Source organism: Crocodylus siamensis, chromosome 15 (genome assembly GCF_052110815.1).
Source record: "Crocodylus siamensis isolate JL-2025a chromosome 15, ASM5211081v1, whole genome shotgun sequence".
In the NCBI taxonomy this organism is placed as follows: domain Eukaryota; kingdom Metazoa; phylum Chordata; order Crocodylia; family Crocodylidae; genus Crocodylus; species Crocodylus siamensis.
In genome coordinates this window covers 51,929,935-51,957,889 of record NC_143409.1, presented here as the reverse complement: position 1 = coordinate 51,957,889, position 27,955 = coordinate 51,929,935, and the positions used below count along the sequence as shown (strand labels likewise).

General features: G+C 53.4%; 3 protein-coding genes across 4 annotated transcripts; 1 reads left to right on the top strand and 2 right to left on the bottom strand.

The window, feature by feature from the left end:
• The first annotated feature begins 2,253 nt into the window (after window positions 1-2,253).
• Window positions 2,254-11,559, top strand: RNF39 (ring finger protein 39). Of its 2 annotated transcripts, none has more exons than XM_090029862.1 (3): window positions 2,254-2,590; window positions 7,453-7,475; window positions 8,368-11,559. In XM_090029862.1, exons 1-3 carry the CDS (start codon window positions 2,255-2,257, stop codon window positions 8,369-8,371), a joined length of 363 nt encoding a protein of 120 aa, XP_089885988.1. In that variant the 5' UTR covers window position 2,254; the 3' UTR covers window positions 8,372-11,559. The 2 variants fall into 2 exon arrangements, with proteins under 2 accessions (XP_089885988.1, XP_089885987.1); XM_090029861.1 differs by having other exon boundaries at window positions 7,450-7,475.
• Window positions 11,560-11,672: 113 nt separating this feature from the next.
• On the bottom strand, window positions 11,673-14,203 carry PPP1R11 (protein phosphatase 1 regulatory inhibitor subunit 11). The gene is made up of 3 exons (XM_090029854.1): window positions 13,919-14,203; window positions 13,677-13,785; window positions 11,673-12,827 (listed from the first exon to the last, which is right to left on the bottom strand). Exons 1-3 carry the CDS (start codon window positions 13,994-13,996, stop codon window positions 12,622-12,624), a joined length of 393 nt encoding a protein of 130 aa, XP_089885980.1. The 5' UTR covers window positions 13,997-14,203; the 3' UTR covers window positions 11,673-12,621.
• Window positions 14,204-15,903: 1,700 nt separating this feature from the next.
• On the bottom strand, window positions 15,904-20,357 carry POLR1H (RNA polymerase I subunit H). The gene is made up of 4 exons (XM_090029860.1): window positions 20,149-20,357; window positions 19,969-20,069; window positions 18,832-18,941; window positions 15,904-16,448 (listed from the first exon to the last, which is right to left on the bottom strand). Exons 1-4 carry the CDS (start codon window positions 20,276-20,278, stop codon window positions 16,424-16,426), a joined length of 366 nt encoding a protein of 121 aa, XP_089885986.1. The 5' UTR covers window positions 20,279-20,357; the 3' UTR covers window positions 15,904-16,423.
• Between the last annotated feature and the right edge of the window lie 7,598 nt (window positions 20,358-27,955).

The following is a 27,955-nucleotide window of genomic DNA, read 5'->3' as shown; positions in this document are numbered from 1 at the left end:
CCCGGCCCGCCGCGTCGCCCCGCGCCCCACAGCGCGCCTCCGCCGCAGCCACCCGCGCTGTGCGCCTGCGCGGCTTGGGCAGCGGCGGCAGCGACCTGTTGGCTCCGCGCGCGCGCGTGTGTGTGTGTGTGTGTGACGGACCTGATGTGCGTTGCTGTGTGTGTGTGTGTGTGTGTGTGAGAGACGGACCTGATGTGCGCTGCTCTGTGTGTGTGTGTGTGTGTGTGTGTGTGTGACGGACCTGATGTGCGCTGCTCTGTGTGTGTGTGTGTCTGGAGCAAGGACAGAAATGATCTGATGGCTGTGTGTTGTGTGTGAGAGACGGACCTGGTGTGCGCTGCTCTGTGTGTGTGTGTGTGTGTGTGTGTGTGACAGGGACACATATGGTCTGGGTTGGTGTATATCTGGGGCAGGAACTGATAATCTGGGGGGGGTTGGGGCAGGGACAGAAATTATCTGGGGGGAGGGGACCCTGACGTCTCACTGCGCCCGTGCAGCACCTGACAGCCAGGCCCCCCGGGACACTACCCCAGTGCACATGGCAGCCAGGCGGGAAGGGACACTTACAGGGCTGTGAGGACGTGGGGGTGACACCAGGGCACCTCACCTCTGTGTGTGACTGCTTGAAAAGGCATGTGGCACAGGGAGCAGGCGGCTCAGTGGTTAGCGCATTCGTCTTCATAGCCCGGAATGGGCGCCAGGGGGTTGAGGCCGGAGGAGGCTAAACCAGGACTCCTGATCCTGCTCCTGATCCCCCCCCACACACATGTACACACCACACGCACACACAGATTGTCAGTGAGCCCCTGACACATCCCCACCATGACACCCCCCGCTAAAGACCACACACCCCAGCTGAGACCCTGAAGGACCAGAGTATGCCTCAGTTTCCCCATCAGTGGCCTGTGGTTTTTCTTCTCCACCCTGGGGCCTGTAATCACGAGGCAGGTGCATTTGTCTAGTCCCGGGCCCCAGTGCTCCCCACCCCTTCTGGCTATGGTAGGAATCTTTTTTCACCCTTACTCTTAACACAACATTTCCTGCCCTCTAGCTTGTGGGGAAGGACCAGGGCTCCTGGGCTCTGCGCAGTGCAAGGAGGGGGACCAGGGCCTAGTGGTTAAAGCAAGGGGGCAAACAGCAAAAGCCGGGCAGTGTTTTGATTTTTTTTTGGTAAAAATATGTGTCTATATGTATATAGGTTCTATATGTACACACCTTCTAGTCCCTGATCATTGTCTCTTAACCCACCATGGGAACCTGCGCACTGGTTGCAATATCCGCACCCATGGAACGGCGCTCCGGCAAGGCAGTGTCTCCCTCAACCCCCACGTCTCCTTGTCCTGTCCCCAAATACGGGGTTTAAAACTCAGCTCCTCCACTGCTGCTTTCACTGGAGGGCATGCGGTTGCTGTCGCCCTCACCGCTGTCCTCCAGTCTGGTTGTCTCGATGTCCTCTCTGCTGTCCGTTTCCCCACTGTGGGAGCCTTGAAAAATCCTGTGCCAAGGGTCCCTCTGCCAGGTGGTTTTGGCTGGGTCTTCTCCGCCCTCTGCTACTGACTTCTGGCAGTAGGACTGGGTGGTGGTTTGAAACTTGGGGCAGATCTGGCCGGGCCTCTCCACCCTCCTTGTCCCAGAATTGATAGCAGGATTGATATCTCCCCCAGGAGACAGGTCCGAGTCAGTCTTCTCTGGGGCACAGGCGGAAGAAGGGGCTTGGTAGTGAGCTGGTGAAGCTGGACAGAGACCCTGGGAGTCCTGCATCCCTGGATCCTTGGTTATAGCTATTCGACTGTATCGCCTGCACCCAACCTGGAATTGCACCCAAGACTCCTGTCTCCCGCAAACCACTTTAACCATTAGCTCCTACTCTCCTCTCAGCACTGCAAAGACAGCCTAGGACTCCTGGCTCCCAGCCTCCTCCTTGCTTTCACCACTTGTTTCTACACCCCTTCAAGAACCCCTCTTAGCTCCCATGCCCTGGACATACTTTAACCCCTAGACCCTGCTGCCATTCGCGCATTGCTAGCAGAACCCGGGAGGCCCGGCTCCCACCTCCATGCCTTGCATCACCCCTCTTACGAGCCAGCCCTCTTCCCCTGCTGCCTTCTCCAGTGCCCAGGTCTCCCTGCTCGTGGAAAAACCACCTGGTGACGTGAGGCTGTTTACCTGCAGGGCCCAGCCCTGCTCTGGCTCCTCCTCTCCCTGTATAAAATGCCAGGAGGAGGCGGGAGCCCAAGGAGGAGGGAGCGCAGCTATGGAAGGGATGGGTCTTGTTGCTCAGCTTCACCGCTCCACCATCTGCCCCGTGTGCCGGGACCACTTCAAGGATCCCGTGCTGCTGGACTGTGACCACAGCTACTGTCGGGCTTGCATCACGGGCTTCTGGGCCCGGGACAGTGCGGGGGTCCTGTCCTGCCCCCAGTGCCACAGGGTCTTTGAGAAGAAGAACCTCCGCACCCACGTCAAGCTGGCCGTGGAGGTCAAGATTGCCCAGAACCTCAGCGCCAAGACAGCCCAGGACCCTCTGACCCCCAAGTGCCGGCGAGGGCGCAGGGGCTGCCTCCCTGTGTCTGTCGTTCCAGAGAGGAAGGTACGAGGCAATGGGAAAAGCAGGGTTGTTATCTGGGGGACTCCTTGCTGCAGGAGGGAGGACAGGGATTGAATCAGGGCCCCCCCCTGAACAAGCATAATGTGGGTTAAGGACGGAGAAGAAGGTACAGAGGCATTGGGGTAGCAATGGGGAGACCTCCTGGCTTTCAGACTACCCTCCCGCCTCACCTGTTCTGTGGGAGGTGGGGACCCCAGCTGAGAGGAGTTAGTTGATTTGAGCCACCGCAGGGGTGGGGATACCGGGAGTCTTCACCAGGGTGCTCAGTCCAGGCTCTTGGGACAGTTTAGCTGGTTCTTATCAGCAAGGGGCAGGGAAGCTGGCAGGCCTGGCAAAACATCTCCTGGCGTGTCTCTACCCGCAAAACCTCCCCACCTGAGCCCTGAGGGGCTTGTCCTTGCCCCACCCTAGGAGACGAGTGATCTGATCAGTACTCCGGCGCTTTGGCTTCCCCCGCGATACGCAGCACCTGCATGTACCCCGCTGTGAGTGTGCGCGCACGGCTGCGTGCATGTGACTGCCTGTTCCTTGTCGGAGGGGATCAGTTCTGCCCTTGGTGTGTGTGTGCATGCGCGTGCCTGTGTGTGGCAGCCTCCTGCTGGAATATCTCAGCCCTGCTCTGTGTGTATATGAGCGTGAGCGGAGGGTCACGCCCCCTGCCTCTGCTCCCCCTCCCTGGAGCAGGATGTGACCCCTCCAGTGGCAGCCAGGTATGAGCTGATGGCGGGTCACCAGCCCCAGCTCCTCCAGGCATGTACTTGGTTCTTCTGGCCATCCCACAGCTGCTCCCCATGTGGCCCAGACCTGGACCTAGGAGGGGTAGAGGTGATCCTGGCTGCTAGAGCAGGGGTTGCTGTTCAGATGCCAAGTGGTGTCTCTGGCATGGCTGGTCCCACCTGCTGCTGTTGGAAACGGTTTAAGGATTCCCGGAGGATGAGTTGCCTCCAGGGGAACGTTCGCTGAGCAGAGGACTGTGATGAACAGAGGGAGGTAGTGAGGCCTTAGGCTGGGCACGGGGCTGCTCATCATGACCACAAAGAAGCTTCTGTTAATACACCACGGGGCAGCATCACCAGGCAAAAGAGGGCCGGGTGCCTTGGGCACTGGGACACCCGAGCACCTTAACTGTCTGCTCTTGGAAGTGCTCAGCTGGTGTGAACCACAGAGTGCTTTCTGGGGGCTTGGAGCTGACTGCATCACACTGGCTGGGAGGCCCTTGCTGGTGCCCCCCGCATGTGTGTTGGCCACGGGTGGTGTCAAAGCTCTGCCACCCTCCCGTAACTGGGGGCTAGGAAAAGAATCCAGCAGCCCCGATGCCCATCCCAGCTGCTTACATCCACAAGGCACCCCATCCTTCCTGGCGCTGGGACAGGAACCCAGGAGTCCTGGCTCCCTGCCCCACCCTGCCGTGAAGACCTGACTGCACACGCAGGTGCATGCTGGGTCCCATGTGCAATGGTGCCAGGCCAGGCCAAGGCGTGGAATGTAAATACGCAGTTCGCCCTCAGGCCCTGTTTCTGTTACATCATCTTTGGCCCACGGAGCATCCTGGAATCATGTTTTCAGCCAAGGGGCGCGCCCTTGGCCGTGGCCCAGCCAGCTGCGCCGTGGCAGTCCTGCCACATTCCCCGGTGAATCACAGCCTCTCTGCTCACCACGCGCTCTCCATCCCTATGTATGGCAAGTGGAGTAGACACAACCTTCAGGAATTTACTAATTTAGTAATACCTGCAAGCAACAGCAGCTAGTGCCAGGAGTCCTGGGCATTAAAGGATCAACTCTGAGATGTGGGCCTCATCAGTTAGCTCCAACAAACCCAGGCTTTCCTCTCTCCAAGCTTTCTCCTTCCTTTTGTTCTCGCCTCTCTCACTTTTCCCACCTGTTCTGTTCAGCCCCCTCTGCCATTTCCTTGAACCTGTGGCCCTTAGACCCCAAAGCCCCCCACCTGCCTCTGCCTCTGAGTTAAAGGACCCTTGCCTCCAAGGAACAGCTGTAAATTTATTGGGCTTCTTACATGGGAAATGAACATTTGCCACCTGTGGGCAAACTAGTAAATATTGACTTTGCCTCCTGTGGACTCAAGACCCAGAGCTGATCAGGGACTGGGGTTTCAGTTCTTCAGGACATGCTGTTTCAAATGGTTTTTGCCAGTAATTCGGATTTGAATTGGGACAATTCAAAATTCAATATTCAAATGTGATTCTCATTTAAAAAATTCTTCATGAAACAAAAATGCCACAAAACCTTAAGTCAGGGCATTTTTTTAATCGTGTCATTTGGATTCATTTCAACGTTATGTTCTGTTATGTTAGAGATGAGGAACAGGTCGCAGTGGACAATCATGCCTCATTGGGACAGGAAATGAAGCAAGACAGCCATGTCAAAACAAAACATTTTGAGGTTGTTTCCTATCTAAAAAGTTACCAAAATTCCTACCGCACATTTGAGATTGTACTGAACTGCATTTTTTTTTTTAATGAGAAACTCATTAGCGTGGTTGGGTCAACTCAGTCATATAACGATGACCATCCACGGGGGACTTTTGGATTGGACAGGCCTCTCCACGCTGGACTACAGGACATGACCAGCTAGTTCTGTAAAGGTGATGCTGCCTCTAATCGGGTGATTCAAGGACTTGTACTTCTTGAAGGAGAGTGAAGCCCTGATGGTCTCCTGGCCAGACTTCTGCCCCATGTGCTGCCTGCAGCTGATCTAGCAGATCACCAGGCATCAGAATCATGAAGCCCCTTCCTAAGAGATCTCAGAGGCATTCCCCTCTCCAGGTCCTGGGGCTGTTCATCCTCATCTGGTTGCAATAGATGAGTGTGCACCTGTTCTCTATGAGGACCTGGATGGCTCAGGGTCAGGCGCTCTGTTCACATCGTGCAAGGGGAGTGTTACAGTCTCTCCAAGCCCTGCCTGCCCTCTCTTCTCTGTCACCCTATGGCATGCCCAGGCTGCCAGGACACAGGTGAAAAGAGATGAGTAGACCTTAAACTGTGAATCCTGCTCCCTCCAGGTCTAGCCTGACCTGAATATTGTTAATGTAGCTGAGTTCCTGCCTCCTGCTGGCTGTAGTCAGAGGTGCACGTTTGACTTGCACTGCTAGGAGTTATGGAGGACTCTCCCAGGGGTAGATCCAAGGTGGGCGCCTGGGTACAGCTGCACCCCCCTTTAATTCCTTCTCCACCCAGACATTAAAACCAATTGCCTGGGAAGGGCAGCGGTGTTTCTATTCAGGCCATGTGGAGTCAATAATTTTGTAGCTCATTATCATCTTTGTCCTTCCTGCTAATCTCTCTCTACTCTAGGAGTGTTAATGACCTCCTCTTCTTTTTAATAATACTAATATTCTGCTATCCTTTCTCCTGCAATCTTGCTGTTTGTTAGGCATTTCTGGTAATGTCTCTCTCTCCTATTTCACAGCCCCACAGCCTGTTCTCAGCTCTACTTAAAAACCTTAACTCAGATGTAGTAATATTAATACAGGTGTAGACACAACTGACAGTGAAGGTGCTGTCAAGATGCTCAGGAAGGTCAGATTTTGTTTTATGAATCTGAGTGCAAGACATACATTTAAGTATAATGATGATGGGACTAGGGACACAATATTTTGGACTATTTTAACTATATTATGCCTAGTTGCATTTTTAAAACCTATATATATATGTAATCTAGCAAATCAGTGCGCATTCTAACAATTACATTTGGTTTTTTTGCTTTGATCTTAAACTAAATAATATAGGGCTAGGCCCTTAGCTTATTAGTAAAGTATCTAGTTTCATTTCACCTGGCAAAAAGTATTTGATGTATTATATGTGATGATGTGCCATACCATCGGCATGTCCCTTTCCCTCTTTGGAGCAGCACAAGGGTCTGACCTGTAGCCTAGATGTGAAAATTGAGTCACCCCCTCTCCTTTGTTCAGGTCTTCCTCTCCCTGCTTTCCTCTGCTGTTCAGCAAACCCACCTCCCCGCTGGAGTCTGAGCTGATCTAAGCACCTGCTTTCCAGAGCCACCAGCTGGGAGTTTCTGCAGAGGACTTTTCATGGGGCAGCAATACTTTGTATTTAGGTCTAACATAATTGCCACTGAGAACAGGGCTGACTGTGGGTGGGGCGTGTGTGTGGGTGTGTGGGTGCACGTATGCATGTGCGCACACATACGCTTGCACTGATTCTAAAATGTGTCCAAATGCTGTACAGTATATCCACGAGCGGCCCCGTGTGTCCAGGGGCTGCATCCTCCCAATTCATTCTTCTCCCCCCTTGGCCTGGGAGCTAGGACTCCGGGGCTCCGTCCCCCAGTCTGGGAGGGAGCAAGGCCTAACGGGGGGAAAACGGGGGCCAGGCCTCCTGGGTTCTATTCCCAAATCTGAAATGGGAAGGTGGGCTCCAGTGACTAAATTGAGGGCTTATTTTCCCTATAGCGCAGTATCAACAGAGAGCTTGAGAGACATGAGTACTGCTGAGGCCCTTTGGCTTGCTTTGTGCTGTTCCTGCTCTGCAAAGATGTCTCAGGGACCTCCAGCTCTGTCCTCTCAACAGCAGCCAGAAATCCCATCTTGCTGGCAGGCAGAAGGCAGGGCAGGGTGACACCTGAGAAACTGCCTGGCTCAGTCATTTTTGCTGAGAGAGGTAGTGCAATCTGTAGGAGCAGGAGGGAAAGGGGTGTGTGGCAGAAACTACATCCCAGGAGTCAGAGCAGATGGGGCTGGGGTGGCTCATCTCCTGAGTGGACAATACCTTAAGAATCAGATCTTGGGGGCACAATGTGGGCAAAGGGCTGGAAGGAAGCCCAAGTCCCTCTGTGTAATGCCATCTCTTCTGTCTTCTCTCAAGCAGGACATTGGGAAGATCTGCAGCTGGTGAGTGACCCTATTTCCTGGCGTTTGTGGGGGGCTGGGAAGGATTAGTCCTTGCATGTGCCATTCACTTGAATGAGCCAGGCCGTGCCCTCCTCCACTTTTCCCAACCCGTGATTGTCCCCAGGGATGAACTGAGGAAGAGAAGCAGCCAGCACCCACCCCCCTCTCTCCGCCTTGTGGGGGACAGGGAGCCCATGATAACAGGATGAGAGGCTTAACAGGAGAGGCAGCAGCTCAGACACTAGCAGCTTATGGAAGGAGGCCACAGGGATGGAGCAGGCTGGGCGCCGCTGACAGCTGATGGAAACGTTCCCCACACTGAGGGATACCCAGGCTGCCGGAGTGGGGCTGAAGGGGTGCTGTCTCCTTGCAGCTTGTCCTGACTTTGATGCCCCTGTGTAGCACTAAGGGGCACTGTGTTACAGGGGCTTCAGCCTGGCGCAGTCTCCCTTCCCAGCTGGTGCCAAGCCTGGTGCCTGGTACAGTGCTAGGGGCTGCTGACTAAAGGGGATGGGGTCCCTCTGATGCAGCTCCCTGCCACTTCCTCTCCCAGCTATTTCTATGGGTGCCAGGGTCCTCCTTTATTTCCTCTCATAAAGGAAGTGGCTGCATCCTGGTGTGGAGCCAGTGCTTTTCTGTGCAGCGTCATTGCCTCACTTCAGAGCAGCTGCCCCTCTGCTCTGCTGAGCAATCCCATTGGAGCACATCTGCTGGGCTGTCCTCCTGTGGGCACATCCCAGCAGTGGCTGCATTTTGCACAGGGTGAGAAATCCTCAGAACCTACCTACTCCACCCCGGAAGTGGCCGCGTCTCAGCACAAGGTGGGCCATCCATGCCCATCCCCGTTGGCACAAAGGTGATTATTGTTCCTATTCTCCTCCTCTTCCTGCAGCTGACACGTCTCTGTATCCCTACACTGCTTGCCCCTGCCCGATCCTCTTAGACCATCTTGGAAGCATCCATCTGGACCTCTGAGCAGCCCGTGCTCCAGGACAGGCCCAAGGGACCTGGGTGTGCTGAGACACTGGGTTGTTGCCTCTGACTCTGAGATGCAGAGGGCTGACCGGGGGAATGGCTAGGCCCTGAAGCTGCCAAGCAGTTGCCCATAGTAAGGGTGAGGCAAGAAGCCTGGAGCAGAGCTGTGGGCACTACTACGTGCTGCTGTGTCCCCAGGTCCACGCTGCTGATACAGACCACCTTGGACTGTGATGAGGGACACATGGCTTCCTAGGATTCAGACACCATGGAGCTACTGATTGCTTTTCACCAGGACACTGTGCCCCTTCTGGTGTGCCTCGGGCCTGCAGGAGCATTCAGCTTGCTCTTCCTGCCATGATGCACGGTGAAAGAGGACATGTCTGGCCTGCAAAATGTGTAGGCACCTCACCCCTCTTGAGGTGGTCAGGGTGGGTCATGACAGCTCTCTTCCACTTGCCACATGCAGGGGAGCTGGGACAGAAGCACATACAGCACCCTGTGCTGAGCATCAGCTTAGCACTTTCAGGGGTTATGTTTAGAGCAGTGAGCACCTGGGAATCCCGGGACTTGTTGGTTCTGTCTGCCAACTCAGAGACTGACCCTGCTCAGAGCCAGATTTCCCCTTAATGCAGGGCATTGGGTACATATGGGACTTCAGGGGACATTGGTTGAAGGTAGCTTCCCTAGGAGAGGAAAAGCCTGAGGTTCAATTCTCCAGCCTTCTGAGCCAGCATGTGCCCCTGACCTGGGGCAGGATCAGAGCCAAGACTCCCCAGGGAGAAGGGCTCTATATCCCAACTCCTCCTGCCTGCAGCATTTCAGTTCACTCTGCTTGCCCTCATCCCACAAGGGCACTTATGCCAGCTCCCCAACGTAGCCCTGACTCCACCAGGATTGCCTTGTATTTATGTTTGATTTGCTCTGCCTATTTTTAATGTGTATTTATCTCAGCCCTGTACCCTACTGCAAGTGGGAAAATAAATTCACAAGGGAGATGGGGACCATTCACTCTGTGACAGAGGTGGGCAAGACGTCAGAAACCAGCACCGCTTCACTCAGGCCTTGCTACCTGTGTCTTGCTTTTTTATGCAAGTTGGGGGAATTTCCAGCAGACAAAGTCAGACATGTGCATTTGGGGCTAAGACGAGTCCATCTCCTGGGAACAACTCTCATCTCATCCTAGTGAAGCACTGACAAGGAGGAGTTATGTTTTGAAGACCAGCTGAGGCATAAAGGAAATGACTGGCAAAAGGCATTAACAGACCTGGGAGTGGTACCCATGAGTCCTAAGTGCCAGATGTTTTCCCCCATCCTCACTTATCTCCCAGGCCTGGGGATAGATGCCAAGTCTTAATGATTGGACACTCTGCTCTGCAAGCTCACTTCCTCCTCAAAGCTGGAGACAGAACCCAGGAATTTCAATTCCACTTCCCCACCCCCAGCTGTAAACACTGAACTCCACTTTCCTCCCCCCAGCTAGAAATAGGACGCAGGAATCCTGACATGCAGGCCCAGTCTGCCCTAAGAACAATGCAAGTCCTAGAATTTTCCCTTAAAAGGCAAATGTTAGCTCCAGCTTGATGCATAAAATGCAACCCCTCCAGGATGGATCGTGCCAAGTGCTTCCCTTAAAGGTTACTTGTTTCCCACCAGTCCCCACAAGCAGGTTGCCGGGGGGCTTCAGGTGGATCGGAAACTGCACCTGGATTTTCAATGCATTACCACAACCTTCCTGTCTCTGCACGTTTCTCGTAGGTGAGAGAAGCAGAGAAACAGTTCTTGATGGGGTTGGGCTGGGCTCCAGCCCTTTCCAGCTATTATTAGATCCTCCAGTGTTAGCTGCTCAGGAAGCACGGGGCCAGCAGCAGGGAGCTGCAAGTCATTGCTAAGTTATGCTCTGAAGCCAGGTTTGAATGCGTGCAATCAGAGTCTAGAAGCAGGTGCCTACGTAGCGTGACCTAAAGAATAGTTCTACATGTCCCGACTCCTAGGTTCCCTCCCGGAGAGCACAAAGTTGGCAAGAGATACCCTTCATCAGCACTGCTCCCAGTAAGCTAGCACGGAGCACTATGCTGTCTCAGGTGACAGAAGCTGAATGAAACATAGCAAAGCCCTTCACATATGTAGTGCTTAAGCTCCCAGGCTCTGCTGCAAAGAAATCAAAGCCATGGCCTAGCTCTTAAAATACTTCAGCCCCCTCCATTTTCCCCTTATGCTGTTGTAAGAAACTATTAGGTACCAACTGTGCCACACCCCAGAGGTGGCTGTATTTTAGTGCTGGGTAAGCCACCCATCTGCAGTGTTGCTGTCTGGCTCTCAGCTGACCTCTGTACTGCATGCCAGAAGTGGATTTATTTCAATGCAGTGAAACATCTCTGTATACTGTTTAGTGTAATGGAGCTCTCATTCCCTACAGATAGATGCCTCTTACTGTTGATTGTCGATCCATCTGCAGCACTGCTGCACAGTTGTTATTCAGCTGTGCAGAGCAGAGGTGGCTCCATTTCCAGACAAGATGAGTAATTCCTGTGCAGCGCTACTGCACAAGTGTTACTCAGCTGCTATGTTCCTCCCCAGAATTGGCTGCATACATGCGGCAGATCTTAGTACTTGGACTGAGAATTACAGGAAGATAAGAGATTAAACCTGACAGCAACAATACTATCCTCTAGGGGCACTGTGCCTTATCTGCCTCTTATTACAAGCAAAAAGGCTCCATGATCCTGGTGAGTGCTGAAAGGCAGCAGATAGCACAGCTCTTAGCAGTGGGGGTAGGGAAAGATAGTGTTGCAGAGGTACTTAAGATTGCCAAAGGGCAAAATAATAACCGGAGGGGATGCACGCTTCTGCAGGCCAAGCATGTGTGCAGTCTTCCCTTCTCTCTCTCACACACGTGCATGCACATACAGCCTCTGCACAGTTCCACCCCCTGCCTCCTCATCCACTGCAGGGTCTTACCTATAACTCCTCACCTCCTTGCTCAAGCCAGGGATCCTGAATCCAGGCCTTCCATTCTCTCCTCATCACTAAAGCACGTCAATAGCTCAGGTGACGAGATGCCAGCATCTCTGGGTGATGGAATGCCAACAGTGACAGGGGGCAAGGCCAAGTGCAACAAAGAAGGACTCTTTTCAAGGTGATCAACAGTCAGGGCAAAGGAAATCCAGTTCACATTCTTTGTAATACAGAAAGAAAAAAACAACAAGGTGCAGCATTGGGTCTTGGGGAGATAATTTCTCTTTTTATCTTAGAAAGAAATATCAGTTGGTCAGGTCTTGCCTTCCCCATTTTGCTGGAGGTCTCCATGGAGGAGGTAGACATGTGGACCAGAAGACTTTGGAAGATGGGTAGAAACTGACTGTCACTGAAAGACTCTTACCCTCTGTATTTTTTTTAAATTTAGAAGCCAATAATGGGTACCAAATCAAATACAAATCACTGTCTTGAGTTTCATTTCCTTGGTAGCCAGGAGGCTGCAAATGCAACAGTTCTCTAGTCATCCACCGAGACTTCCAGGGGAGAGAGGGGAGCTGAATTTCTAATATGAGAAAGAAGAGAGAGAGAGAGATCACTTCCCTTTTTCCCCAGGTTTCTGAGATAAAGCCCACAGGACTCCTCTGTACAAAGAGGAGCACCATGTAGGAGAACAAAGCAGAAAGGGTTTCCTTAACAGATTACATTCACATATGTTACAATCAATAGCCAGTGACAGCCATAAAAGAGGAAATAACAAGGACCAAAGGTCGTCCTTTAGGGTGGTGGGGAACACCGAAGGCTAGCACAGCTCTGCCAGGGGAGTGGCTGTGAGCTGGCGTGCAGGACCCTGAGCAGAGTTGGCAGTGGCCGGCTCCCCCTCTGCACCAGAAAACAGCAGGGCCTAGTCACCGATACAAAGGTTTAATAGAGAAGCGGAGAGAAATCAGCCAAGTGGGGGTGGGACACGTCCAGCCCCGTTGCTCAGTACATTCCATGCCAGGACACGAGACGGACTCACTGGCCACACACGAAGACGAACAGACGGACAAGAACAGCAGCTCACGTGGCCACGAGGCACACAGACAGACGGAAACACGTGCGTCCCCTGCTCTGGCCCCCATCAGTCCATCTGCGGGGGAGGGAGGAGAGGGGAAGGGGTGAGGTCCCCTGAGGGGCAGGAGGAGGGGATGGTTCAGTGCTCCATGGCTCCATCATGGCTGTGGTCCGGTGGCTCAGCCTTGCGGGGGCTGCCGCTGCCTCCTCCCCCGCCTGCTCGCCCACCCTGGCCCTTCTTGTGGCCTCGGATGCAGTGGGCGTTGCCACAGCCCTCATCGTCCTCGTCCTCACTCTCTGTTGAGCTCTCGCCAAAGGCTCGTGGCTTCTCGTAGATGCAGCAGCCTGAGCAGGAAGGGAGATGGAGGAACGGGGGGGAGGGGGATGATAGAAGGGATGTGACAACTCAAGGCGGAGAAATGGAGGCAGTTCCAAGAGTCACAGCTGCCCCCTGCATGTGGCAGCTCTAGAGCCCCCTCCCACACCCGATGGGGAGCTCGTGGTCTCTGAGAAAACAGCGGAGGCCAAGATGGGACTTGGGTGCCTTCTGCAGGATTTCTGCTATATACACCCCATTGTGCAATTGCCCCAAGTGACCCCTGCAGCGGCGAGGCCCCCTACTCAACTGAACCCAGGTCAGCTGCTCTGCTCCTCGCAGCAGGGGAGAAAAGTGGCCGCCCCCAACAGCAGGAGACGGTGATGAGGCCGCCGTGTTCCTGACAGGGAAGGGGGATGTAAGAAGATCAATGGGGCAGGGGGCCTGTCCTGTCTGGGGGGCACGGGGCCTGGCTGGCTCAACTAACAGGGCACGGGGCCCTTCCTCCGTGCAGTCCAAGATCCAGCCCAGCACCGGGCCAGGCCAACTGGGTGCCCCGAGGACGGAGAAGGGGGCACAGAGCATTTCCCTCGTGGCATCCCGACGCTGGTCGGGGCGCGGCTGCGGAGAGAAGGGGCAGCTCAGCGCGGCCAGGACGCGCCTGGGCGGGGAAGCAGCAAGGTGGGTGGAGGAGCTGTGGCGGGCGACCAGAGACCTCTCTCTTGCAAGGGCCGGGGAGCCCGGAGTCCCCATGCGGGGGCGCGACGGCTCCCCGGCCCCGAGCGGGGGGACGCGCCGCGGGCAGGACAGGTCACGGGTTGAACGTCAAGCCGCGAGCGTGGCGGGGCTCTGGCTCGGGACGCGAGCCCGGCACTCACATTTGGAGGAGCGGCGCCCGAGATGCTCGTTGTCCACTGTGTCGCTGGACCACTCCACCTTCTTGTCCGGCTTCCTCTTGCGCAGCTTGATGGTGAGACTGCGGTTCTCCTGCGGGCGGCGGGCGGGGGGTGAGGGGCGGCGCCGACGCCCGGCCTCCCACTCCCGGGGCCGCTGCCATGGCAGCGGCCCCCTGCTGCGCTCGCCGCTGCCATGGCAACGCCCGCCCCGCGCCCCCGCTCACCGGCTCGGTGACCTCGGTCTCGGTGACGGTGGCGGTGCCGCTCCTGCAGCCACCCCCGGCCCCGGTCGCCTCCGCCATGGCGCCGCGGCACGAGCTGCCGGGGGGAAAGGTCTCCGCAGCGCACCTGCCCCCGCGCAGCCCGAGCCCCGGCCGTGGGCCCGCTCCGCCCCGCGGGGCACAGGGGCGTTTCGCTCCGCTCAGCCCCGCCTGCCGCCGCCTCCAGCCGTCGCTCGTCCGCACCCGGTGCGGCAGCCTTCCCACACCCCGCTTCCGGCAACGCTACTTCCTGCTTCCGGCCACGGGCCGACACCGAATGGGGTCCCCCGCGGCGGCTGCTTCCGCCGTACGGGGCGCGCCGCGCATGCGTGGGCCGCACCTGCCCTGGGTCACGTGACTGCACTGGTGTGTCCGCGGTGCAGGGAGCCTGGTGGGGTAGAGGTGGGAATGTGGGGGCTTGGGAGTGCTGAGCGCTCCTCAGCACCCCTCTCTGTCCCCAGAGCCCCTCCCGCACTTGTGATGACTTCGTACAACTAAAACACCATCATTTCCAGTAACACAACCTCCTCCTGCCCAGTGGGAGTGCCTCTAGCTGCCTGTCCTTCCCTCTGGCACCGGTGCCTGGTAGCCCCAGCAAGGCAGTGGTGTGTGGACAAGGCTTGGATTGCAAATAGGGGTAAAACACGATGCTAAAAGTGTAGTTTCTTTGCTGGCTTCATTTTGCCTGGCTTGGTTCAAGTACAGCGAATGTTCTCAGCCAGCCCGGCCTGCCAGAGCCTGGTGTCCTGTCCCCAAGAGGCAGTGAGAGCAGGAAGCAGGGTCACCATCTACAAGATTGGGGATTGCATGTGCCCATGAGATGCGGAGGGCACCCTGGGTGCTCAGCTCTGGGGTGCATCTCAGCAGGCAAGCCAAGCTGGGGAAATATCCAGCTGAATACCCGAAGTGGAGCGGGTGCAGAGGTGCTCCCCCTGGGAAGAAACACCAAGCAAAGCTCAGGAGGGAGTTGACTTGGGGCTAGCGCAACTAGTTTCTTTCCTGTGGACACACATCATGATACACACTGTAGGGTGAGCAATGCAGAGATACATATTACATCACAAGAGAGGCATCAGCATTTCACCCAATTATGATGGGGATTTTCTATGTGAAAAACTGCTTCTAAATCAATGCCATCACTTCCAATGTCACAACTTTCTTCCTGCTCAGTAGGAGAGTGTCTCTAGCTGCCTGTCCTACCTTTTGGCACCAGTGCCTGGTAGCCCCAGCAAACCAATGGTGTGGACGAGATTCCGATTGCAAATAGGGGTAAAACACGATGCTAAAAGTGTAGTTTTTTTGTTGGCTTCATTTGGCCTGGCTTGATTCATATAGGGCGAGTGGGCCAGAGCCTGGAGTCTCTGCCTCTCTCCCCCTTCCCATGCCAGAGCAGGAAGCAGGGTCACCATTTACAAGGTGGGAGATTGCATGTGCCCATGGGGGATGTGGAGGGCACCCTCAGTGCTCAGAGCTCTGGGGTACATCCAAGCAGGCAAGACAAACTGGGGAAATAGCTAGCTCAACATTAGATGGGCGGATGCAGAGGTGCCCCTGCCCCCATGCCAAGAAATACTGAACAGAGCTCAGGAGAGAGCTGACCTGGGACTAGAGCAACTTGTTTCTTTTCTGTAGGTGATATACACAGCACTATAAGCAGCATATTGTGATACAGATCACATCACAAGAAAGGCACCAGCATTTCACCCAATTATGATGGGGGTTTTCTAGATGACAAACCAAGATGGGTAAAACCTAGACAGGATCTGAAAGGGTGGGGAGGGGGTGCATGGGAATGGGAAAGGGAAAAAAAAGGGAGAGTCCAGTCAACTAATAAGGTTGCAGTTAAAGAGGTTACAATGATGCAAAGCATGTATCCACTCCAAACCAAGGCAGAAAAGCCGCACAATTGCAGCTTTTGCCTCACAGCAAGGGATTGATAGACAGCAAGGTAATATAATTTATTTTATTACAAATGATCCATAAGGAGGTATGCCAGGTTTGTCCAGGAATACGGGCAGTCCCTTCTCCAGGCACCTCAAGCCTGAAAGAAGGGAGCTTCTAATCCCACCCCCACTCCTCCAAATTAAAAAAATTAAGTGCACTCAGTAGGAACAGGATTGCCTTATAGAATACAGCTTCTGTGGTATTAGCCAGAAAGGGGACTTTGCCTGTGGAAGGGGTCTATAACCCTGGAAATCACCTCAACAGTCCTTTGAAACAGGAATCTGGATTTGGAATTCCCAAAGACTGGGAATCAGGGGTCTCTCTGAGGTTGATCCCCCGGCCAGTCCGCTCCTCTGGACCTCAAATGCAATATGCCATCAAACCGCAGGCAGAACCAATGCTGTCAGGGCTGGCCAATGTCTTGGGCCGAGGAAAGAATCTCACTCTGGCAAAAGCAAGCACTTTTGGTATGAAGGGGGCATTACGCCCAGCCTCCTCTGCTCTTTGGTCCCCATGTTGCTCCAATCAAGAATCTTCCTTCTCCTGGAACCTGCAAAGAAAGACACAACCCCCAGTCTCAATCCCGCGCAGAAGCCTTTTTTTTTTCTTTTATCTAAATCTCTGGATCTTTTGCTGCAGGATGCTGCTAAACTGACAGGTGGTAGCAAAGGACAGAGCACAGGCACGGCTCTGCCCCTTCTTTGTGGTGGGGCCACTGGAAGGGACACGGCCAATTCTGTAGCATGGGGTCAGGGGGTGGAGGCAGTCATTTTGGGTGTGGAAAGAACAAGGAAGCTAGTTATGTCTTGAACATGACGTAAAATGTCTGTATCATGCGTGGTTGGCAAACTATTTTCATCTCTGGCACAAGAATGGAGATTCCCAGATCGAACCCGCTGTTAGCTTCTATTCATTGATAGATAAAATATGTGAGGTCTTGTCTACATGGTGCATTTTCTCCATGATGCAGAAACAGACTATTAGGGTGGCACTTGTAAGTGCATCAGTAAGTTCTGCCCCTCAGTGCAGCACTGTCCTGTGCTGAGTGGATGAACCCTTTGGCCATGTCCAGATGAAAGCGGTTGTGTGGTACGTGGCACCGCAGACACATCTGCATGCCACATACTACACATTTAGTTGTTCTCTGCACTGCAAGGGAGCAGTGTGGAGGGTTTTTTGACCCCTGGATATCCAGGAGTCAAAAAAATCTGCAAAGAAAAAAAGTGGACCAGTGCACACAGGCAGCGTGCATTGCTCAGAAGTGGAGTTAGGCTGCCCGGAGCCACACTGCAGATGCCGGCCAGAATCACTGTTCCTGTAGTCTTAGGAGGCCCCCAGGAAAGGCTGCTGGGGACAGCCAAGTGCAGGCCCCAGTCTCCCCTACTGCCCCCGCGTAACTTGCAACACACCACGGGCATTCCCTGGGGACAACCAGCAGTGGTGCAAGGCGCGCTGCTGCTAGCTGTACCCCAGCTAGTTGTCTCTGGGGAGGCAAATGTCCACATCATGCATGGACGCAGCCTTTGAGGCCTATCTTGTCCTTCATAGGTTGGTTGCTCTGAAGGCAAAATTTTTAGGACTGGTGCAAATCTCCCTACAGAGGCTTAATGAATCTGCAGGTAGGGTGGCAAACTGATCTCTTGATTATTCACCGTAGCTGAGAAAGTACACAGGGAACAGCAATTCTGCCAGTGTGCAGAGAGCTTGTGCCAATCAGCTCAGATGTCGCATTCAGTTACGAACTGCTTCCCTTTGTCTCGGTGGGTTCAATCTCAGATGCCAATGATAGATCATTCTGTGGTAATTATGTCCACCATTCCCAAAGCACGGAAGAAAGAGGAGGAAGAGGAGGAGGAGGATTGTGCCATGAACCCACTAGTTCCCAGTGGGGAAAAGCAGGGAATGTAAAGCTGTAGCTGGAATGGGGAGGAGGGGAGCAGAAGGCTAAATTAAGGTGTCTCTCCACTGTGGGCTTGCTTTGGGCCATTTGCCTCATGCCAAATTCAACTTTCAAAAGGGTAGGAAATGCTGTCTTCTAGGTCAGTGTTTCTCAACCAATGGGTTGCAACCCAAAAGTGGGTCACGTGAATATACGAAAGGGATGTGAACAAACTTTAAAAATGGATTCTCCTTTAAAGGAGCAAAACGTGGGGAACTGTGGCTTTTCCCTTGCAGGCTGGCAAAGTTCCAGCCTACAAGGGGCTGTCTGGGCCCCCCCCCCCCATGCTCCACACCCACCCACTCCATGCCCCACACACTAGGGGACTGGGCATCAATGTTTAAAAATGCGTCCTGGTACAAAAAAGGTTGAGAACCCAAGTTCCAGGTGACCAGAGATATTCACTGCAATCACCAAAAACCTTCAAAGGGAGAATAAACATCTCGCTCTTTACACAATCATATTATTAAATTTGGTCTCTAAATTCTTTCACTGAAATGTCACAGGTATGTGGAGCCTCCTCCAATGCGCTGGAAAGCCAGCGTGTCAGAGCAGACTTGATTAATAGAGTGCTGGAACACAAAAATTGACATGCTCCAGCAGCCTCCCGTGTCACATGCATCAGCATCGCTGTGCGTGTCTGTGCTGAAAAGATGGTGGCTGAGTGCTCTGAAATAAAGCACGTTTGATAAGCTGTAGTTCAAAGCACCCTGCCATTTTTTGAAAGCAGGGACGCACGGTGATGCTGATACATGTGATGCATGGGCACTTTTAATTAGCGTGGCTTGCTAATCAAAGCACCCAGCGTTGCATCCCACAACATGTGTAAAAATGCCCAGTTTCTGGTGAAAATCTGAATGTCAGCTTTGACTGATGAAACACAACTGAAATCCAGGCTGCTCCGGGACAAAGTTCCTACTCCAAGGACTGCAACTTTCCTTTCCTCTTCCCTTCCTCCACCTCCCATATCAGACACCCACAAATGGCTCCTTACTTGCACTCAGCACAGGTGTAAAACACGGTCTGCCCTTCATCTGCTGACCTCATTTGTCGGGTGTGATACACCATGCCCTCATGGCCACACTGGGGGCACTTCCGGTCAATCTGAAATCCAAGGAATCAATTGTCAGCTTTCCCGACTAGAGAAGAAGTGGTATTTCCTCTCTACACAGTGCTGGTGAGCCCCCAGCTGGAGTACTGGGTCCAGTTCTGGGCACCGCACTTCAAAAAGGACGTGGAGAACCTTGACCGGGTGCAGAGGGGGGCCACGAGAATGATTAAGGGCCTGGAGGACAAACCTTACGAGGAAAAACTAAGGGACCTGGAACCATTCAGCTTGGGGAGAAGACCGAGGGGGCACTTGGTGGCTGTCTAGCAGTTTGTAAGGGGTGAATATCAGGAATTGGGAGAAAAACTGTTCCCTAGAGCACCCCAGGGGAGGACAAGGAGCAATGGCTATGGTCTGTTAGAGAATGGTTTCAAGTTGGATGCGAGGAAGAACTTCTTTACCGCAGAGGTTTCCGACTCCTAGGCCCCGGCCTGGTATGGACTGGATGCTGGACCGGAAGTGACCAGCATCCAACCCTTTTTTATACCGAGTATAAAAAAAAGGGTTGGCTGCCGCTCCACAGTACGCCAGTCACTTCCAGTCTGCAGCGATCACTCCCGGTTCGCAATCTAAAGAGGTTGGGACCCCCTGCTTCAGGGCCAGGGCGAGCAGACTCTGGGACAGACTTCGCAAAGCGGTGGTACAGACCCCCACCTTGGGAGTCCCCATGAGGACACTGGACAGACACCGTGCCGGGATCATTGATCTCATCGGTATTCCTGCCCTGACCGGGTGGCGGTGCAGGGGTGCAGAGACTTGATCTTTCAAGGTCCCTTTCGGCGCTTAATTTCTAGGATTTCCTGCCTGAGGGAGGCCAATAAGTGACTTGGCAGGTCTCGACCCGCACCCCTTGTGGTGCCATCAATCTGAAAGGATCACCAAAGTCGAGCCGGACTCCCGGAGTTATGGGGCTGGTGTCACTGGCTGGTGTCATGAGGCCCTTCTGCGCAGGCGATAACCTGCGGGACTCCCTGCCGCAGGACGTGGTCGCATCGCCCGCCCGCCGCAGACACCCCCACTCACCACGGGCCCCTTCACCTCCTGCCCATCGGCCGCGGCCGGCACAGCCGCGGCCCCGGGCCTGTTAAACTCCACGGATGACTGCACCAGCCGGTCTTCAAAAGCTGCAGGGGGGGAAAGGTCATTAAACACCGGGGGGAGGGGGGGCAGGTTGGGGGGAAGGGCCAAGCAGCCCCGGCCCACCTCGCACGGCGATGGCGAAGTCGCAGCACACGCAGGTGACCCGGTCCTGGACGCCGGGCAGGGGCAGCACCGTGCCGCACTCGGGGCAGAAGTCCGGGCCCGCGCGGAAGGCAGACGGCGCCGGCTCCATGGCCCACGCGCGCCGCGGCCGCGCTCGCAGCGCACAACTCCCGGTCCTCCAGAGCAGTAGAGCTGCAAAGGAAGCGCGCGCGACAGAGCGTCTCCATCCGGAGCAGCAGGTTTCCTTTCCTTTCCGGTCCAGCGCTAGTGTCGTCCCCCACTTTCCCTTCCCCTCCAGTTCCGGTGCATCTCACTCCCGGGGTCGCTGCTCAGCTCCGGGTGCTCACCCACTAGGTTTGTCCTGGAGTCTCCAGGGATTAGATAGTGAATTAATTAGCTCATTAGGCTCCAGGACAGCGCTCCTCGACCCGTGGCGCATGACCTCGAAGTGGGTTGCAAAAACCTTATTATATCTATTTATAATATCTATTTTTATATTATATCTATTATATTATATATATATATATATAATAAGGACATAGGCCAGCAGTGTGGGGACGTGGTCAGGAAGGCCAACCGCACCTTGTCGTGCATCCACAGATGCATCTCGAGCAGGTCTAAAGAGGTGATCCTACCCCTCTATGCGGCACTGGTCAGGCTGCAGCTGGAGTACTGCGTCCAGTTCTGGGCGCCGCACTTCAGGAGCGATGTGGACAGCATGGAGAGGGTCCAGAGGAGGCCACTCGCATGATCGGGGGCATCAGGGCAGGCCCTATGAGGACAGGCTGCGGGACCTGAACCTGTTCAGCCTCCAAAAGAGAAGGCCGAGGGGGATCTAGTGGCCTGTTATAAACTAGTCAGAGGGGACCAGCAGGCACTGGGGGAGTCCCTGTTCCCCCGAGCACCGCCAGGAGTGACCAGGAATAGCGGTCACAAGCTGGCAGAGGGCAGATTCAGACTAGACATCAGGAGGCCCCACTTCACAGTCAGGGCGGCTAGGGTCTGGAACCGACTTCCTAGGGAAGTGGTGCAGGCTCCTACCCTCGGGGTCTTTAACAGGAGGCTGGATGAACACCTTGCTGGGGTTGTTTGACCCCAGTAATCTTTCCTGCCATGGCAGGGGGTTGGACTCGATGATCTAGTCAGGTCCCTTCAGACCCTAGAAACTATGAAACTATATGAATATGTGACACTTTCAAAATGTAGTCTCCTTTAAAGGAGAAAAACAAGGGAGGCTAGGGCTTTTCCCTTGCAGGTGGGCAGAGCTCCAGCCTGCGAAGGGCTGCTTGCGGCCACCTGCCCCCCCACACACTGTAGGGCTGGGGCCTGGGGGCAGCGGGTTGGGAGGGAGGGGCAGTGGCCACTGATGTTTACAAACGGGTCCTGGTACAAAGAAGGTTGAGAATCACAGGTCCAGGAGACTACTGAGAGTCCCTGGGGAGATAAATGCTATAGGGCAGTTTGTGAAGTCATTTCCCCAAGGGAAAAGCCTGGAAATACTATCACATGAGGCACTTAAACTTAGGAAAGGGCAAAGACAGGGAAAGAAAACCTTAAGCAGATATGCTGCACTGAATCAAGAGTTTACCTTGCACGATAGAACCAAGAGAAAGGAATAAATAATAAATGTTGAATTTGATATATGCAGTAGTCCAGTGGGTTTTTAAAATGTAATAGGAATGTGCTTTTGCCTTCCTGACCATGAATGATGTGGCCCCCCAGAGGCTGAGGAGCATGGCAAGCTCCTGCAGGTGGTAGTGGCGTTGTCAGCAGCAGGGAGGAGATGGGGGGTGAGGAGTGCCAACCAGTGGTTGGCAACCACCTGCAGACACCATTGGCAGCAGCCAGCAGCAATTGCAGACCGCCCACAGATGCTGTCAGCAGCTAGGGTGAGAGGGTGGCAAGTGGCAACCACCAGCATGCTTTTCACAGGGGGTGCACTGCCACGCTCACGGGATGCATGTGCACCTGTGTGCGTGCCCTACGCGTCACCAATGTTTCTGGGGTAAAGTCTATGCACTGTAGCCTATAACTGATCAACACAAACACACAGGCATGTTTGCATTGTGTCACAGGTGCACTGGTGTTCCAGAAACCTGAATTGTTTCAAACACAGTTGGCAACCCTGCACGTTGGCACATGGTGACCATGGGTCTAGAGCATGGTCTGGGTCTAGGGCAGTGGTTTTCAACTTGTGGTCTGCAAATGCCTTGAGGGCGGCAGACTGTGTCTAAGGGGTACACAAAAAATGACTGGTCAATCAAACACATGTGAATACGCACATGTACAGGTCAGAGTGGTTCACACATCCATTCAAAATACTTTAGGCGTCTGCAAATGAAAAAAAGGTTTTGAAAACCACTGGTCTAAGAGCCCATGAAGGTGTGTGTGCAAGGCTTAGTTTATCCAAGACCAGTCCTGTGAGCTGGATGTCTCTGGGTACAGCTCTGCTGGGGGCCGGGGAGCCCTGATGCCAGAGCACCTCTTGCTGAAGGGATGTGATGCCACAGATTCAGCAGAATAAGCCCTTCTGCTGCCATGTGTCTCCACTAATGTCTCTGACAGCTTAGTGATGCTGAGCCAGCTGTGGCAGCACCAGTCCTGCGATGTAGGGGAGCTCTTTGTCTTCTTGGCTTTCTTATCAAATGATTATCTAGACTCTAGAGTCTCTATAGCTGTTTTGAATGGCAGCGTGCTAAACAGCACCCTGTGACTCTTAATTTCCAAATGAGGCGGTTGACATTTCTGCAAGGGAAGATACTAGGAACAGGCAGAATTGATTTTACCCTTCCAGTTTTTGTCAGCTGAAAATCTGTCACATGGTTTGCTTCCTTGTTACATGTCACCTTCACTGTTACTGTCACTTGAGAAGTAGGTGATTAATCCTGTCCCTGACTGAGAAGCCCTGACAGGAGGGTGAGGTGCTAGACCTACTCTCCTGTCGCTCTGATCCAGGGTGAGTATCTCTCAATCTCAGACCCCCTTATATGAGCCCAGGACTGCACTTGGCATCACCTGGAATGACTTCAGGGTCCATCAAATAAAGTGATTCAACCTCTGCTTGTGGCAGAGGAGATCCAGGGCCAAGACCCCTCTGCAAAGTCAGGCCATCACATCAGGACCCCTTGTAGGACAGTCTTTGTTGCAGCATGCTGGGCTCTGTAGTGTAGTTCCTCTCCCAACAGGGGGATGCAGTGGTGGGGGCTCTGAGTTTTATTGGGATTGCTTATTATTTGTGACAAGTCCCCCCAGCAGATCTGACGGGCCATAAATAATTTTTCTCTCTGTGGTGGGGAATACAGGGGAGCCAAAATGGGGAGATAGTGGCAGCTCTTCCTACAGAGAAAAATAGCCGATGTTATGGTCAGATACATTTGCTTCACAGTCTGGCTGGCCAGTAATAAGGGGCCCATCTTGGGGTCAGGGACCCAGAGGCCTAAAGGCTGAGTGAGTTAAGTCAAGGCTGAGAGGGTGAGGCCACAGGTAGTGAAAACAGCCTGGCCTGTGGTCAGGCACCCAGAGAGCTAAGGGCTGAATGAGTCGGCCAAGGCTGAGAAGGCCAAGACCAGAGGGAAAGCAGCGCAGCTTGGGTTTTGGGACTCAGAGGGCTGATGGGTGGCCCAGAGTGTGAGAGATGGCAGGGGCCCAGGGCCCAGAGTGCACAAGGCAGGGGCCCAGGGCGCTAGACCTGGACTGAAAGGTGCATCCAGAGTAAAAGGGGCAAGGCTGGGAAGGCAGAGTCTTCGACAAAAGTCTGGGGCCTGAAGGCCAAAAGTTGGGTTGGGACTAGGGGGCCCCTCCGAATGAATATCAAGTAACCTCTGTAAGGCATAGGAGTGGCTACAGGGGAGGAAGGAGGCCAAGAATATAGCTGATAAGGCAGTTGGTGCCCTGAGGCACTGATAGGCCATCATAGAGGACATTCCAGGTTTCTGCTACTCTGTCCTCTATTGATATGAAACCCAGTGCCTTTATGTCCTCTATTTTTCTTTTCAAGAGAAAAACAGAGGACATAAAGGGTTTTGTATCAATACAGGATTGAGCACAACTGGACTGTCCTTTATGATGGCCACCCTAGGCACTGATAGGGTCAGAAGGTCATAATGTAGCGCTCAGGGGTGCAAGACTGGGGCCAGCCAGATACAAGAGGTACCAGCTGGCTCAACTGGGGACCCTTGGGTATCTCCCTTAATTTCATAATAGTTCTGTCAAGGCTTGGGAGATGAGAAAAAGGAGCTGGAGTAGGGAGGCAGGAGTTGGGCAGCCCCTAGGGAGTGTCACAACTGCTTCTGGGGCATGGTCCTAATACAGGTGGGCTGACTGTTGTGGGTGGAGTGGGGCATGGAAGATGGGTCTTTCCCTCTGTAGCCTCAGTTTGGAGGTGGTGTGGGATGACACATGGGCTCTTTCTTGTCTAGGAGACGGTGGTTCCAAAGTTGTCTTAATTTGGTGAAAACTGGTTCCCTCGCTCAGGACTGGGACATAGGGCTTGCCCTTTCTAGCATCCAGGTTAACTATAGTGTCTTAAATTAATTACAGGCCACTCAAGTCCAAAAAGTTGTCAGGGTTCCCTTTTCTTAGCTCTACCGTGCAGGGTAAAGTAAGTGATTTGCTCTTGATTCAGTGCAGAATATTTGCAGTTTTCTTTCCCAGTCTTTGCCCTTTCCTAAGTTTAGGTGTCCTGTGTGATAGTATTTCCAACCTTTTCCCTTGGGGAAATGATTTCCTTGCTTCACAAACTCCTTTTTTATTAGGGAATATTCCCGGATATCTGGCTGAAGTAATCCTACACAACATTTCACTTGTAGCATTTCTTATTGTAGCAAGGGAAGCTTAGGTTAGATAAGTAGGGAAAAAACATTCTCACCAGAAGGGCAGTAAAGCACTGGAGCGGGTTACCCGGAGGTTGTGGAATCTCCATCCTTGGAGGTTTTTAAGACTCAGATAGAAAAAGTCTTCATTGGGATGATATAGTTGGGGATGGTTCTACTTTGAGCAGGGGGTTGGACTCAAAGACCTCCTGAGGTCCCTTCTAGTCCTCATTTTCTATGATTCTATGATATGCACTCCTTTAGATCCGTAAAGTGTTTCCTACTCCATTTGGAAGGGATTCAAACTTTGGACTCTGGCTGATAATTTAATTGGATTTAAAATGGGATTGGATAAATCCATAAAGAATAGATCCATTAGTGGGCACTAAATACAATAGTTAGGGATGCAGCGTAGCAGTTAGGATTTCCTCGGCCTGATTCTCAACCCAGTGCCGTGGCATCCTGGAGTGCCTTAAGATCCTTTCAAGGGTGCCATGGGGTGCCACAGGCCCTAGGACTGCTCCCCTGTGGAGAAGATAGGATGCTGGAGGGATGCAGGCACCAGGGTCCAGCACAACACTTGCATGGATATGCCTGCCACTGTTGGCTGCTGGCAACCTCAGGAACCAGCTCTAGCAGTGGTCCAGCTCTGCAAGTCGAATCAGAGCCCAGGCCTGCTCTCAGCTGAGTAGGAAGGTTCAATTCATGGACATTGCGTGTCCAGGTCAGGTGTCCAACCAGATTCCAGACAGACACTTCTAGAGTGTCCGGGTCATAGCCTACACAACCTTAGTTTGGCACCGCATTGGCACTTTGAACACAGATGCCACATTGGTGGTTGGGGCTTTTTAGAGGCAAAGGGATCACCTCCAGGTATTATCTAATCCTGTGTCTGCAAGATCTGTACAGTCGAAGGCACATCCTTATCCATTGCCAGCAGCTAACTAACCCCATTAGTGACAGCTTAGTCAGCTCAGTAATGGCCTGTCTGGATTGGAATCTCCTAGGAGGCAGAGACCCACAATGCCACTCTGGACATTGGGAAGTCGTCTGGTATTGGGGATGGATTTGAGGCAGTGCTACCTAGATAAAGTTATTCCCCTTTCTAAATCAGAGAGATGCCAGGCCATGCAGCCAGTTTGAAAACAGCACCTTTTGTGGATGCATTAGAACAGGGGTTTTCAACCTTTGTTAATAAGTGTACCCCGGCAGCTGGATGCAGAGCAGTGAGGAGAGGAGGTGGCACATGGCCAGATGTGGAGCGGTGGCAGTGCAGGGTGGCGGGTGGCGGCAGCGGCCACTGCGTGTGAGCTTCCCTCCTCTACCCTCCCATGTCCGGCTGGCTGGGTAGCGCCTGTGCAGCCCATAGGGGGGTGCCACTGCCCTCCCCCCTGCCTGCCCTACTCCTGAGAGGTGACAGCGTGGGGTGGTGGGTGGTGGCACTCCGTCCCCACCCACGCACATGTACCCCCTAGGGCCTTCCCTAGTACCCCCAGAGGTATGTGTACCCCTAGTTGACAACCCCTGCACTAGAAGTTTTCCCAGGCTGGAGAGAGTACAGCATAGCTCCAAGTGGGTGCAGAAGGTACGGGAAATCTTCTGGTCAGCTAGGAAGTCTTTTAGATCTAAGCCAGTTGGTTTAAAGGAAGAGCATAGACACTTGGTGGTACAAAAATGAGAGACTGAGGCTCAAGCAAAGGGCTGGGATCCATTTTCTGACCTACGTTGAGGCTTTGTCACAAGGAGCAGACATGGCTGTAAAGACAAGACTTTCCTCTGTGCAAAAGAACCTCTGGGGAACAATTAATGCACTTGGTCTATGACCTTCTTCCAAACCAAGGGCAGATGACAATGGCAAGAAATCTGTGATAGGAGATGGTTAGTACAGCCAAAAATATTGGACATGTTTATAGAGACAGAGTTGGGATTGTGTCTCATAAGACAAGAGAAGAATAAGTCAGAAATAAATTAACATAACTTAGTATGCATGGATATTTAGATCTAATCATCAAACAAGGTAATGAGGTTGGACTCTTGCATCTTTTTCAGGCCTTACAATAAGACAGAAGTGGAACAGACTCCTGTGGGGACTCCCTCAAGCAACATCTGAGAGGCCTCTGGCTTTTTTTAGGGAACCTCAGTCATCAAGACATCTAAGCTAGCACAGGAGTGAAGATGTACAACCATCACCACGGTGCCAGTCATCTATACTAGAGATCCTCCCAAGTTTATTTGCATAATCATAATTTCATATTCAAAATGCTTTTGCTTTTTCTTCCCTCATGTCCCCTAACCTGTCCATTTTAATGCGTTCATATGTGCCAAGACACCAAGGAGGCTAAAGTTTCTATACTCAGAACCCTCAACCATATCTTACAGCTAAGTGTTGTAGAGCAGGGGTGTCAAAGATACGGCCCACGGGCTGAACCCAGCTGAAGGACCCCCATTGTCAGGGCCGTGGTTTTGCCCCTGAGTCCAGAGTGGATGCACACACAGCATGCAGTTTGTGCCAGACCAGCCCTATATGCAGGCCCTGGGACTCACTCCACACATGGTGCCGTTGGCCTCCACTGGTCTGGGGCCTATGTGGTGTGCAGAACCTGCCCCAGCAAGTCCAGGATGCATCCTGGAGTCCACTCCAGCCAGTCCAGGACCTGCGCTGTATGCAGTGCTTGCCTTGGAGTGCCTGGGTGGTGGGTGCCACGTGCAGCATATGCCCTGGGCCTGTTGGAGTGTGCACTGCATGTGGTACATGCCCCAGACCAGCTGGTGTGCATTGTGTGTTCTGGATCGGGCAAGAGAGGGAGGAAGGGGCAACTCCATGGGCCCAGTCTGGCCCACAGAGCCAGTCATGTGCCATTTGTCTGGCCTATGGACCAGCCCCACACCACTCATGCTGCCCACAGGGCCAGATGAGTTTGACATCCCTGTTGTAGAGTGACAAGAACAAGTTAATGCTTTTTACTCTCTAGGCTAACTTAGTCCATTGAAAATAG

Coding starts and splice junctions, on each gene's coding strand:
- RNF39 (XM_090029861.1), top strand. CDS start 2,255: ATGGAAGGGATGGGTCTTGTTGCTCAGCTTCACCGCTCCACCATCTGC. Junction 2,591..7,449: donor CTGTCGTTCCAGAGAGGAAG/GTACGAGGCAAT, acceptor TCTTCTCTCAAG/CAGGACATTGGGAAGATCTG.
- PPP1R11 (XM_090029854.1), bottom strand. CDS start 13,996: ATGGCGGAGGCGACCGGGGCCGGGGGTGGCTGCAGGAGCGGCACCGCC. Junction 13,786..13,918: donor AGACCGAGGTCACCGAGCCG/GTGAGCGGGGGC, acceptor CGCCGCCCGCAG/GAGAACCGCAGTCTCACCAT. Junction 12,828..13,676: donor CGGGCGCCGCTCCTCCAAAT/GTGAGTGCCGGG, acceptor CTTCCTGCTCAG/GCTGCTGCATCTACGAGAAG.
- POLR1H (XM_090029860.1), bottom strand. CDS start 20,278: ATGGAGCCGGCGCCGTCTGCCTTCCGCGCGGGCCCGGACTTCTGCCCC. Junction 18,942..19,968: donor AGGAGGTGAAGGGGCCCGTG/GTGAGTGGGGGT, acceptor CTTGGATTTCAG/ATTGACCGGAAGTGCCCCCA. Junction 16,449..18,831: donor TACACCTGTGCTGAGTGCAA/GTAAGGAGCCAT, acceptor CTTTCTTTGCAG/GTTCCAGGAGAAGGAAGATT.